Source organism: Geotrypetes seraphini, chromosome 3, assembly GCF_902459505.1.
Source record: "Geotrypetes seraphini chromosome 3, aGeoSer1.1, whole genome shotgun sequence".
NCBI classification, from domain to species: Eukaryota; Metazoa; Chordata; class Amphibia; order Gymnophiona; family Dermophiidae; genus Geotrypetes; species Geotrypetes seraphini.
In genome coordinates this window covers 250,135,757-250,150,541 of record NC_047086.1, presented here as the reverse complement: position 1 = coordinate 250,150,541, position 14,785 = coordinate 250,135,757, and the positions used below count along the sequence as shown (strand labels likewise).

The 14,785-nt window shown below is 42.1% G+C and overlaps 1 protein-coding gene across 1 annotated transcript in view; it reads right to left on the bottom strand.

The window, feature by feature from the left end:
* Window positions 1–231: 231 nt before the first annotated feature.
* The window catches only part of TOMM20 (translocase of outer mitochondrial membrane 20), a 41,247-nt gene continuing 26,693 nt past the window's right edge, over window positions 232–14,785 (bottom strand). The window contains exons 4-5 of the mRNA XM_033935771.1: window positions 4,474–4,616; window positions 232–626 (exon numbers count right to left, since the gene is read on the bottom strand). Of these exons, the coding sequence (XP_033791662.1) occupies window positions 582–626; window positions 4,474–4,616 (188 nt within the window). The 3' untranslated portion in view covers window positions 232–581. The remainder of the gene's footprint in view (window positions 627–4,473; window positions 4,617–14,785) is intronic.

The following is a 14,785-nucleotide window of genomic DNA, read 5'->3' as shown; positions in this document are numbered from 1 at the left end:
TCACTTAATTCAAGCAGCCTTTTAATGCGAATTATAAGAGACCATATTTAACATTCCATATTGGAAAACAAACATGTTAGCCTAATATGATGGCTGGAAATGCTGAACACAATTGCTCACAACAGCAATTTTGATCAAAAATTAATGGAATCATTTGTTATTGTAAAATTCAAGGTTTTCACTCTGTTTATTATTTTGCTTTGAAAAGTAGACATGAATGGGAGACACAAAAAAGGAGACATCTTTTTTTATTGCATTAATCTTGCTCCTCCCCACCTCAAAATGAGCATTTGATACATAGTATATACTGCTATTTTATGTACAATGTTGATATTTTAGTAAATGAATGCAGTAATATTTTACAAATAACTGGGATTTTTCTACATGAGAAAGAAAAAAAAATACCCATCCATCAAATCAATAAATAACACAGCCAAATCCACCTACAAAAAAGTTGAACTCTGGTAATTTTCTTACAGCTTCCGATACAATATACTGTCCATTTACTAACACATTTGGATTTTTTTTGCCTCATTGTTTCATCTTCTGCATTAGGAAAGAGCAGGTGCTGTTTTTGTTCCTTACTCAACATCATCCTCTGTTAAGCTCTGTGAATTTACAATTCTCTGTAAAGAAACAAACCCAGAGAATGGACATGTCATACTTCATCATATTCACAATAGTGACTGAAACTTCAGAGGCAAGAGGCATTTATTATACTGAAAGAAATACTATGTCTGACAACTCAAGGGCAACTGTAGTGTCGTGTTTTGTTCAGAATATTACTGCAATGAATCCTGCAATCACTGGCACAGAAACTTGCGATCTGAGAAACATCTTTTTCTGTATTTTACAAGGTGTTTATAGTAGCAGCTGTCACATGGCCACAGGGCTCAAGTAAGCTGGTCATGTCACCGACATAATGAAGCTCTTTAAAGGGCTTTCAATAACAGACACCACAGTATTATCCAAGTACTGTACTTTAATCAAACTACAAGAAAGGGTTTTTGTAGAACAGCAGATGTTTCCAAAACAACAACTTTATATGGAGATCCCAGTGTTTGTTTACAGCAATATAGCAAAGCTACTTACCTTTATGCAGGTGTTCTCAGAGGACAGCAGACATATATTCTCATATGTGAGTGATGTCAACCATGAAGCCCAGTGCAGACACTGCCTTAGTGCACTGTCACTTTATATCTTTGAGGCACCGCACCTACCACACACATGCATAGGTATCTTCCCAGCAGACACTTGAGCAAAGGACCAGCAGTACAGTACAAAATCAAAGAAGCCAACTCAAGAGGAGGTGGGAGGGACATGAGAATAGATGCTTACTGTCCTTGGAGAACATCTGCTACAGGTAAGTAACTTTGCTTTCTCTGAGGACAAGCAGGCATAATATTCTCACATGTGGAACTTTCTAGCTGCCAGGCTCATCAGATGAAATTCAAAATGGTAATTAATTAAAAGCGAGCCTGCAGAACAAAGGGTTGGAGGGCTGAATTGACATTCAAGTATTAAAAAGATTTTGCAGAACTGCTTGTCCAAACAGGCTGTCCTATCTGGAATTTTGTTCCAAACAGTAAGGTAAAAAAACAGGAAACATAGAAAACATAGAACATAGAAACATAGAAAAATGACGGCAGAAAAGGGCTAAAGCCCATCAAGTCTGCCACTCCATTTACCCACCCTATTAAGTCTGAGTGCTAATGACCTGGTTCCTTAACTCGACCTTCGTAGGGATCCCACTGGATGTCCCATTTATTCTTAAAGTCGAGCACACTGGTGGCCTTGATCACCTGCACCGGAAGTTTGTTCCAGTGATCTACCACCCTTTCTGTGAAGAAATACTTCCTGATGTCACCACTAAATTTCCCTCCTCTGAGTTTGAGCGGGTGCCCCCTTGTGACCGAGGGTCCCTTGGGAAAGAATATATCGTTTTCTACCTCTACACGACCTGTGACGTACTTGAATGTCTCAATCATGTCACCCCTTTCCCTGCGCTCCTCTAGGGTATAAAGCTGCAGTTTGCCCAGTCTTTCTTCGTATGAGAGACCCTTGAGTCCGGCGACCATCCTAGTGGCCATCCGCTGGACCGACTCAGCTCAAAGCACATCTTTCCGGTAATGTGGCCTCCAGAATTGAACACAGTATTCCAGATGAGGTCTCACCATGGTTCTGTAGAGTGGCATTATGACTTCAGGTTTGCGGCTAACGAAGCTTCTATTGATACATCCCATCATTTGCCTTGCCTTGGATGAGGCCTTCTCTACTTGTTTGGCAGCCTTCATGTCTGCGCTGATGATCACTCCCAAGTCCCGTTCTTCTGAAGTCCTAGCTAGTGTTTCTCCATTCAAGGTGTATGTTCTGCATGGATTTCTGCTACCGAGATGCATGACCTTACACTTCTTAGCGTTGAAGCCCAGCTGCCACGTTGAGGACCAGTTTTCCAATGTGATCAGATCCTGCGTCATACTATCCTTGAGATTGCTTTCACCTACTATATTACACAGTTTGGCGTCGTCGGCAAACAGTGCTACTTTACCCTGAAGCCCTCGGGTCAAGTCCCTTATGAATATGTTGAAAAGGGATGGTCCCAGGACTGAGCTTTGTGGCACTAAAAGGCAAAAAAATGTTTGAAGCACCGAGGAGAGATTGAAAAGTCAACTTCTCTGCAGAAAATGAAATGATTGCTGATCCTGCGCTCAAGCATCGGGTGGGAAGGTGCATGAGCAGTGGGGGCATTGCAGTGACAGGGCATTATGGCTGTGTCCGCACGAGCCTCCGTGGATGATGTCACCCACTTGTGAGACTATTATGCCTGTTTGTCCTCGAAGAACTCCAGTAATCCTCCTTTAAGCTCACTAACTTTCTTCACTGCAGTCTTTGAAACTTGTATTCACCCATACAATTATCACAGCAAAGCTTAGCTTTATTACTTGTCAATGATTAGATTTTTGCATCACCAACACAGCGGTGTACATGTGTGAACTCTGAAAAACTGAAATGTTTTCTGCCACATGATCAATACTTGCTATAGAAAACAAGAGAGAAAAAAATAAATCTGTACTATCAGTCTAATCAATATCCAAGAAATACTGATTCCTGAACACAAAATAACTGGATGGTTCTAATAAAGGCAGGTTGTGGACATTTGTTTTGAAAGAAGATGCATTCTTCTCTCTAGCTTTGGATTCTTGCCCAGAAATAGCTAAGAAAAAATTTAAAAATTTAAATTGAATCAGGTTGGGTAGACTGGATAGACCATTCGGGTCTTTATCTGCTGTCATCTACTATGTTACTATGTAGTTAAAACTATCATTTCCTCCCGCACCCTGAGTTTTTATTTAAGGCAGTTTGTATGTATTTTCAGCACTAACTGGCTAAATTTAACCTACTTGAACCACTCAAATGGCAACGTAGAACCTAGCTTAGCCTCTCTTTAAGATAACCAGGTAATTTTAACTCTAACCGACTCATTAGTTTTTTCAAACTTCTTCCATACTAAGTACTCAGTATACAGAAGAGTTAAACAGACTGCATACTAAAGTAAGTCTAACACTTAGAACCTAACACATTTATAGTTATCAAGATTAGTCACAAAAATTGGATTGCTCTAAGTCTAATAGGTATTGGCATTGTCATATTGAAGTGGGAACTTTAGATCATCTATTTCATTGTCCATTCATTAAGGCTTTTTGGTATTCAATTTGGGACCAAGTTAATCTTTTGATGGAAAATCATGTGGCATTGTCTTATGACACGATATTGTTTGGAATGTCTATGAGAGATAAAAGTCAAATATCTTCTGCAAATAATAAGCTTTTGATGATCCTTACGGGTGTGGCTATTCAACAGATAACGTACGACTGGAAGAATTGTACTAGATTAACAAATAGTTTTTGGTGGAATTCGGTGTGCCATTTATATAAAATGGAAAGATTGCTTGCAGTACAAAAAGGTCATTTTAATAAGTTTAAGGATGTATGGGGGCCATTAATAAGTTATCATAATGAATAAAGAATAACTGTTGCTTTTCCTTATGAGTCACTATTGGGGGAAAAGGGAGGGGGTGAGTATTAGTACCGTAATTTAATATTTGGGGTAGATAATTTAATATATATTATAAAGTATGATATATAGGAATGGCTAGAAGAGGGGGGGTGATAATTCTTATCTTAAAATTTTTTTTGTGATTTTTCAAGTGATGTGATGTTTTGTTGTGTATATTTTCTGTACACTTGATGATTATAAAATGAATAAAGATTTAAAAAAAAGATTAGTCACAAGATATTCACTGTAAATATTCCAGCTTCAGATAACCTAGACTAATTAAACTAGATTATTGTTTAAAGCTGAATAATGTGCATGCAATGTTTTATGTATTCTTAAAATTCATTAATTTATATTATTTTAATTGAAAGCTTATAGTTATTCACATTTCTAGAACAGGAATAAAGAAATTTCTACCTGGCTAATAGTTGGTAGCTTAGTCAGAAGCATCTGGAACACTGGTGGTGGAAGCGTTTGCTGCAACACCTGCAACAACTGTTGTGGCTGTCCACACACAGCAATGGCATTGGTCAAATGGTCAACACCCTTCTCATAATCACCTACAAGACAAAGATTCACATTAAAACTTGCTTTCAAATTCCAAAACTTTAATATACATAATAATTTACAGCATTTTACATAAAATTTTAGTGAAGATTTACTTTGATCTGGCAGTTTTCTTATGTTCCTTTGGCTCCAGCCAAATCAGGGATGGCCTAAGCAACTTTGTTTCTAGCAACCCAGGATTATTCCCACTTTCTATCCAGCCCAGCCATTCCAACTAGAGTTGCGTGGGAACTGAAATCAAACCTGTCCCCGTAAGTAATCTCTTCCATCCCCATAAACTTCAGAAGTAGTTATTTCATTTAATTATGCTACTGAATTAAAGGCTCTGGTAGAAACCCATTTACAAATAAGCAAAGACACTTTATTAATTTGGAAATATTAATTGGGAAGAATACTGTACACACTTTGTAAATAGGTCTCTGCTAGAGTCTCTAATGTAAATATAAAATATAAATACTCCAGCTGATGAGGATCCTCAAGCTATGTCAGCTGAGGACTTCCCCTGTAGGCTGAGGGCCCTTTTTACCAAGCTTGGCAGGCAGCAGCATCCCTGAGTCACAGATGCTGGCACCTCAGTGGCTCAGAGATGCTGCCAGCAACTGCTACACTTGGTGGAGGGAAATTCTGGCCGACCAATGGAGGAAGTCCTCAACTGACGGTGCTTGGGGAACCCCACCAGCCACAGCAAGGGTCAACAGGTACTTCAACACTGGAGATCTAAAACCAGAAATGCATTTCCTTTTCTGTTGAACACAAAGACAAATATACATTTCCTAAACCTAACACATTTTGGTCAATAAATTCTTTATTATATCTTTGTTGTCTGAAGATTTATTTTCCCATCGTGTTGGTACCAGTCTCTCTTTTTTGTACATTCCTGTCTGCTGCAAATACTTCAAGTGGTTGCTGTCCATTGGTTCCTCCTACCATGGTGAAGCATTTCTCCCTTCCCTCCCTCCCATTGTACAGCATCCTCACTCCCTTCTATCCTGGATCATTCTCTCTTTTTCCCCTCCCCACTCCTGCACCGCATTTCTTCCCCTCTCCTCCACCCCCATGTGCAACACGTCTCCCTTTCTCTCACTATCCACCATCTCTCACTCTAATTCCCTCCCTTGCTGCAAAGGAGAGAGAGAGAGGGATCCAGGGTGCATCTCTCTCACTCCCCTCTACAGCAGTGATCTCAAACTCAAACCCTTTGCAGGGCCACATTTTGGATTTGTAGGTACTTGAAGGGCCACAGAAAAAAATAATTAATGTCTTATTAAAGAAATTACAATTTTGCATGAGGTAAAACTCTTTATGGTTTATAAATATTTCCTTTTAGCTAAATCTTAATAATAATATTGTAATTTATAGCTAAAGAGACATATGATCAAGAAACTGTTTTATTTTACTTTTGTGATTATGATAAACACACCGAGGGCCTCAAAATAGTACCTGGCGGGCTGCGAGTTTGAGACCTCTGCTCTACAGCCATGTCCAACATTTTTCTCCCTCTCATCTCTTGGCCCTTGGGTAGTATCTTTTGCCCCTACCCACCAGCCCCATGCCCAACATTTCTCCTTCTATCACCTCCTCTCCAGTGCCATGCTGCGCTTCTCCCTTCATTCCTTCCACGTCAAAACATTTTTCCCTCTTGCATCCCTTTACATCCGTCCCACTCTTCTCTCCACCACACCATCCAATATTTCTCCTTCCCTCCCTCCTCTTGCAGGTCTCTGGAACCTCTCATCTCTCCCTTCCTCCCCCCCAAAACCCATAGTTAAGTCTCTCTACCCTCTCCAAGCCACAAACCTTTTCTCTCCCTCACAACTCACGATTTCTCCTCCCCACAAGGGCCTTCCTGGGCACTGGGTCCAGCTGGGGGAGTGGGAGGAAAGAAGATATCTTGGGGGCAGGATATTACCAGCTCAACCCTAAAATGCCCCTGCCCCCTCCACTTCATCATATTTAAGATAGCCCCCCCCCCCCCCCCCCCCGGCCTACTGAGCTATCTTGTGGTCCAGAGAGGGTCTTCATGGTAAGAATGTAGCCCTTTTGCTCCTGCCTCCTCGCAGCTGCCTTCTAACATGAATGCCAGGACCATTCCTGAGTGCTCGCAGCAATTCCAGTAATACCACAAGAGGTCGCATAAGCCATTTTAGAAGGCAGACATGAGGAGGCAGGACAAAAGGGCTGTGCTCCTACCTCGAAGACCTCTGCTGGACCATCAGGTACTTTGGTAGGTTGGGGGGGGGGGGGGGGCAGAAGAGCTGCAGGTTGCCAACCCTGCCCTAGACATTGCAGTAACTCTTCCCCCTCCCCACATCCCCCTCCCAATGCATGCAGCATCTCTTTCCACCCACCCCAAGCCTGTGCAGCTCCTTACTAGCCTTTCTATTCAGGCTGCCGGCAGCATTCCTTCCCTCCTCTATGCTACCGGAAGCTGATCTGAAGCCTTCCCTCAGAGAGAAAGCTTCAGGGTCAGCTGCTAGTAGCGTGGAGGAAGGAATGCTGCCGGCAGCCTGAAAAGAGCAAGCAAATGTGCCGGAGGAAGGTACAATCTCCGTGGGATCCCCAAACAAAGATAACCCATCCCCGCGAGTCTGGAGGGGATCTCACGGATCTGAAGGAGATCCCTGCGGACTCTGCGAGATTTCCGTGGTCCCCGTGCAGTTCTTTAATTCCAACATCAAGTTAAGAGGCATTAAATCATGGTTTTCATTGGAGCTGTTAGGGCAGTCTCAAACTTTTTTAGCTCCGGCACCCTAAATGGAGCAAACGTTTTTCGCAGCACAATATAATTGTAAATTTTAAAATTGCAAAACTAACAACAATTTAGTTATTATTTTAATTACATTTCTTTAAGCTATGTATGGGTAATTGTACCAGTGAAACTAAAGTAGATAGAATAATAATGTTAATCTATGCAATGGATGAGCTTGTTTTTGAGTGCAAATTAACTCAAAACAAGGCTCGATAGTCACAAGCAAACACACATTTCATCATTCACCATCTGCAGTTCTCTTTTTAAACTCAGTTATCCAGAACCCATGTGGATTGGTGGATGCCTAATAATCCCCCCACCCTGACTTGTAAGTCTAGCATCTGTTCCTTCTCTTTTGTCTGGGACACTTTCTCACCTCCCCACTTATAGATCCACCATTCATCCATCTCCCCTCCCCTGCACCCTTGATGGACCTGCCTCCCCCCCCCCCCCCCCCCAGCATGGGGGTCTGGCCTCCAGGACTTCCCTCACTTACCAAAGCAGCAGCTGGTCAGCAGAGGCAGCACTGTAAAGCAGGCTGCTTGTGGCCAGCCTCATCAGGGTCTTTTCTCTGCCACGTCGGAAGCAACAAGTCAGAGGAAAGGCCCTGCTGGGGCTGGCCATGAGCAGCCTGTTCAGCACTGCCTCTGCTGACCGGCTGCCACTGCTGCTTTGGGTAAGGGAGGACAGGAGGGAGGGGGTTCGTGGCTCAGGACCGCTGCTGCTGCTTTGTGGCTGGGGGGACGGATGACTAGTGGCTCAGGACCACTGCTGCTGCTTTGTGGCTGGGGGGGACGGATGACTAGTGGCTCAGGACCACTGCTGCTGATTTGGGGCTGGGGCTGGGGCAGGGGATGGAAGCTCACAACTGCTGCCACTTTCGGGGTTGGAGGGAGTACAATTTTTTTTTTGCCAGCAATTTTTTTTTTGCTGATTGGGCGAGAGTGCGGGTTGCCCGAGAACTGGTTAATTGGGATTCTATTGTATTTGCTGTTAGTTTTCAATGACCAATCACATCAAAGAATTATGCTTGTCTGGGCAGTTGAATCTTTATGTACATAGACGCTCATAACATTGACAGACCCTTACATATGTGACGTACATGTTATTTATTCTAGTATATAATTATGAAGGGAATTTTTAAAAATGAAGTAAAATTCTGGAATCTCTCATGGCACACCTGAAATCTCTTCAAGGCACATCACTATGCCTTGAAGAGACACTGTCTTAAGGCTTACAGCATCCCCAAGTTCCTGCTAGAACAAGGAGGCAACTACCCTGGAAACCTACTTGAAAGCAGTGCCATTGGGCTAGCCACAAATTTAGGGGCCAATGCAGTAAGTGTTCTAGGGCTTTCCTTGGCTTTAGCGTACAATTCTGTGGGTATCTTAAGTAAAAAAGTGACAGCAAACCATGCACCAAGCCTACCATACACAAAGGCACACAAAACATGCAATTCCATTATAATAAGGTTATTCAGGCAGATGAGACTCAAAAAGGCTCGGCACAATGAGGATTTCATGACTATTTCTTCCTTGTCGATCCAGCATAAGGATCACATTTTTTATTTTAATGCAGGAGGAAAGCTAGTACAAAACAGCATAAGTGCTGGACTGCGATGTGCCAGATCTGCACACAAAAAATTTTGGTCCTCTTTTACTAAGCTGTAGTAGAGATTTCTACCGCGGCCTGGGGCGCTAAATATTCTGGCGCTCATAGGAATTCTATGAGCGTCAGAGCATTTAGCTCTTCAGGCTGCAGTAAAAAACTCTACTGCGTCTTAGTAAAAGGTAAAGGGGCCTTGCTTCTGCAATTTGATCTTAGCAGTGCATTTGACTTGGTGCATCATAATAAAATGCTCAATTGTTTGGACGCCATGGGTATCTCTGGTAAAGTTTTCCAATGGTTTCAAGGTTTTCTCAATTCACGTATTTGGCAAGTTTCATTTGGCAATATATTCTCTGATAAATCGAGTAATTCCTTTGGCATCCTTCAGGGGTCTCTTTCCCCCTTACTTTTCAATATTTACCTGACATCTTTAGGTTCTAGACTAAAAACTTTTGGCATTAAATTTTACAGTTATGCAGATGACATAATTGCAATTCCAGTTCTCTATTCTTTATCTCATGCAATGCAGTTAATAGTCACTGTAACCACTATGACTGAGCAATAGATGACTGAATTCAAATTCAAATTTAAATCGGATAAAACTAAATTTTTCTATGCTACTCCATGTAAGAACTACATCGATCAAAGCATCGATCTGAATGGAATATCCTACCTGATATAACAAAACCATCAAAATTTTAGGGGTTATCCTGGATCAAAATCCATCAATGACTGCCCATACCGATTCGGTAGTTGGAAAATATCTTCCAGGATCCTCAGCTACCAGTTCAAGGCAAATACTGATTATAATTAAGGAAGAAACTAAGGATTTTAACACTGATGTTATCCATCTGGGAACAAATGACCTGGCCAACAACTCTACATTTGCAGCACAGAAAGCTTTTCGGGAGCTTGGTGAGGGCTTGAAACCTTTTGTAAAGACTTTAGCTTTTTCTGAAATACTGCCTGCATATGGAAAGGGAGAGCAAAGAGTAAGAAACACAGAGGACTTTAATAGATGGCTCAAAGCCTGATGTCATCAAGAAGGCTTTAGGTACATAGGAGGATGGGGAAATGCATGGAAGGACAAGAAGCTATATTGCACTGATGGGCTGCATATTACTACAGCAGGAAAAAGAAACCTTGCGAAAAATGTATACAATATGTTTCTAGGCATTTAAACTAGAAGGTGGAGGTGGTGTATGTATGAAGGAGAATTATAGAGACCACCCTCGGCAAAAGAAAAGATGTGATGGTAGTAAAGATTGCAACGTAAACAATATCAGCAACTCACTTCTTAGTATTGCAACAGAAAGTGAAACAAAACAAAAATCTATACGAAAAAGGAGATTACCGCTGAAAAATAACTGGAAAACGATGATCACAAATGCTCGAAGTCTAAGCAACAAAGTTCATGATCTGCAAGCCCTGATGTTAGAGGTAGAAACATAGAAGATGACGGCAGAAAAGGGCCACAGCCCATCAAGTCTGCCCACTCCAACAACCCTACCCCCTTGAATTTACCCCCCTAGAGATCTCACATGTGTATCCCATTTCCTTTTAAAATCCGGCACGCTGCTGGCCTGAATCACCTGAAGTGGAAGTTCATTCCAACGATCGACCACCCTTTCGGTGAAGAAGAACTTCCTGGTGTCGCCATGAAATTTCCCACCCCTGATTTTCAGCGGATGTCCTCTTGTGGCCGAGGGACTTTTAAAAAAGAAGATATCATCCTCCACCTCAATACGGCCGGTGATATATTTAAATGTCTCTATCATGTCTCCTCTCTCTCTACGTTCTTCAAGTGAATATAGCTGCAATTTATTCAGCCTTTCTTCATACGGGAGGTCTTTGAGTCCCGAGATCATCCTGGTGGCCATTCTTTGAACCGACTCAACTCTCAGCACATCTTTTTGGTAATGTGGCCTCCAGAATTGTATACAATATTCCAGATGAGGCCTCACCATGGATCTGTACAACGGCATTATAACTTCGGGCTTCCGGCTGATAAAGCTTCTTCGGATACAACCCATCATTTGTCTTGCCTTTGATGAAGCCTTCTCCACTTGATTGGCAGTCTTCATGTCTTTGCTAATGATCACCCCCAAATCACGTTCCGCCTTGGTCCTAACTAAGGTTTCACCATTTAGTGTGTAGATCTGGATATTGTCGCTATCACAGAGACGTGGTTCAGTGAATCCTACGGATGGGATGTAAACATACCAGGATATAATCTTTTTAGGAAGGACAGAGATGGTTAAAAAGGTGGAGGAGTAGCTCTCTATGTAAAGATCGATATCCAAGCAACCGAAATGCAAGGGATCTGGGAAGAGGAAGAAGCAAAATGGATCGCTCTGAAAAGAGAAGATGGAACTTCTATCTACGTGGGTGTAGTCTACAGACCTCCGACTCAATTGCAACAAATTGATAAGGATCTGATTGTGGATATCCAAAAATTTGGAAGGAAAGACATGCTGCTGTTGGGAGATTTCAACCTGCCGGATGCGGACTGGAATGTTCCGTCTGCGGAATCGGAAAGAAGTAGGAAGATTGAGGATGCTTTACAAGAGGCTCTGCTCAGACAAATGGTGACAGAACCCACGAAAGAAAAAGCGATATTGGATCTGGTCCTCACAAATGGAGAGAGTATCTCTAATGTTCGAGTGGGTGTTCACCTGGGAAGTAGCGATCATCAAACAGTTTGGTTTGATATAACGGCTAAAGCGGAGAGCGGCCGCATGATACTTAAAGTCCTAGATTTCAAATGTACGGACTTTAATGAAATGGGAAAGTACCTGAAGAAAGAGCTTTTAGGATACGAGGACATAAGAGAAGTGGAAAGACAGTGGTCTAAGCTGAAAGGAGCGATAAAAATGGCTACGGACCTTTATGTGAAGAAAATAAATAAAAACAAGAGAAAAAGGAAACCGATATGGTTCTCCAAACTAGTGGCGGAGAAAAAGGCGAAATAGTTGGCGTTCGTGAAATATAAAAAAACCCAAGAGGAGTGCAGAAAGGACTACAGGGTGAAACTGAAAGAAGCCAAGAGAGAGATACGTCTGGCGAAAGCGCAGGCAGAAAAACAAATGGCTAAAGATGTAAAAAAAAGGAGACATAAATTTTTTAAGATATATTATTGAAAGGAGGAAGATGAAAAATGGAATTGCTAAACTAAAAGATGCTGGGAATCGATATGTGGAGAGTGATGAGGAAAAAGCAAATGTGCTAAACAAATACTTCTGTTCTGTGTTCACAGAAGAAAATCCTGGAGAAGGACCGAGATTGTCTGGCAAAGTAACACGAGAAAATGGAGTAAATTCTGCGCTGTTCACAGAAGAGAGTGTTTATAAGCAACCTGAAAAACTGAAGGTGGACAAAGCGATGGGACCAGATGGGATCCATCCCAGGATACTAAGGGAGCTCAGAGAGGTTCTGGCAGGTCCTATTAAAGGCTTGTTCAACAAATCTCTGGAGATGGGAGTGGTTCCTGGAGATTGGAGGAGAGCGGATGTGGTCCCTAGTCACAAAAGTTGTCACAGGGATGAAGCGGGAAACTTCAGGCCGGTGAGCCTCACTTCGGTTGTTGGAAAAATAATGGAAATGTTGCTGAAAGAAAGGATAGTGTACTTCCTTAAATCTAATGGGTTACAAGATCCAAGGCAACATGGGTGATCAGACAGCTGGATCGAGGACATATGCTAGATGTAATTTACTTAGATTTCAGCAAAGCCTTTGATACAGTTCCTCATAGGAGGCTCTTGAACAAATTTGAAGGGCTGAAGTTAGGACTCAAAATGGTGAACTGGGTTAGAAACTGGTTGTTGGACAGACGTCAGAGGGTGGTGGTTAATGGAAGGCGCTCGGAGGAAGGAAAGGTGAGTAGTGGAGTCCCTCAGGGTTCGGTGCTTGGGCCGATCCTGTTCAATATGTTTGTGAGTGACATTGCTGAAGGGTTAGAAGGAAAAGTGTGCCTTTTTGCAGATGATACCAAGATTTATAACAGTGTAGACACTGAATAATAATAATAATAACTTTATTTCTTCTATACCGCCATAATCTTACGACTTCTAGGCAGTTCACTGTGAAGAGAGCTGGACAGTCAGCAAATTACAGAATACAAATGGCGAGGATGATACAGTACAGTCAGTGAATTACAGATTACAATTAGTAAAATACAAAACGATACAATACAGTTTGTACAGTACACGTATTTCTCAAGTTATCAGCATGGAGTTAATCGTTTAGAACTGGTAACTGATTAGGAGATAAATCTGTTGAATAGTGCTGTCTTAATTTCTTTCCGAAATGTGACATAGGTCAGCCTAGCTCTGTTGATGTAGTTGCCTAGCCAGGTTGCTAGCTTGAGACATCAAAGTTCTGTCCATAAAGGACCTGTATTTGCAATCAGTGATCCTTGGGTAGGCAAAAAGATTGGAAAATATGTAAAAGGATCGCCCAATAGCAAATATTCCTCTCTTGACCAAGTTGCTGGAGTCCATCATATCTACCCAACTTTCATCCTATCTTGAAAGATTCTCCATTCTCCTATCCTACCAACATGGCTTCAGACCCAACTTCAGCACCGAATCCCTACTGGCCTCATTAATCTCAAAGGTCCAACATCTTCACTCTCGCAATAAGTTCGCTGTTCTTCTTCAATTCGACCTTTCTGCAGCTTTCGACATGGTCCATCATGATATACTAGTTCTTCAACTTTCTGAAATTGGCATAAACTCAACAGTCTTAGATTGGTTCTCAAAATTCTTACGTTCCCGCTCCTACTTCATTAACATGAATGGCTCCTCATCCCTTCCGTGGAAACCGATTCGTGGAGTTCCTCAGGGCTCACCTCTATCCCCGATTCTCTTCAATGTTTATATGTCCTCCCTGAAACTCCTCCAACTGTCCCCTCTTGGAAACACTTTACACTTATGCCGATGACATCCTTGTCCTCCTCGAGACCGACTCTAACCTCACCAATCTCTCTGAGAACATCTCTTCATGTATATCGAATCTCCAATCTTGGGCCCTCACCGTACAAATGAAATTAAACGAGACCAAAACAAAACTACTTTGGCTCGGCCCAAAATTAGATCAGCTACCCACCCTCATCTCACTGTCCTCTGGCACCACATTGCAGCTTGAACACTCATGCAAAGTTCTGGGCATCATCATTGATTCCACACTGTCCTTCAATGACCATCTTAATTCCTTAGTAAAAAAATGCTTTTTCAATCTTCACATGTTAAGGAAAGTGAGATCCTGCTTCCATCATCATCACTTTGCTGTCCTCGTACAATCCATCATTCTTTCCAGACTGGATTACTGTAACTCCATCTACATAAGCCTGACAAAGAAAAGCCTTCATAGACTCCAGTGGATCCAGAACTCTGCAGCTAAACTAATCTTCGCAAAAAGCAAATATGACCACGTCTCCCCGCTTCTGTCTAAGCTTCACTGGCTCCCAGTAATCCTTAGGGTTCACTACAAATGCGCCTGCCTAACCTTCAAGTCTCTACACGGTATCCTGCCTCCCCTTTTTCCATTATCCTGGAACTCCTCTAATCCCAACACCACCATATCCACTCAAAAATTCAAATTATCCTTCCCCTCTTTAAAAGGCATATCCCATGTAGGAAAATTAGGGACTTCCCTCTTCTTCAGGATCACTGAACTCTGGAACAGCTTTACTACCCCGCTTCGGAGCCTGACCTCCCTCCAACTCTTCCGAAAACATTTGAAAACTTGGCTTTTCTCTAAAATGCAATGACCCCTTCCTCATCGATATACAAAGTCCCTCTAAAC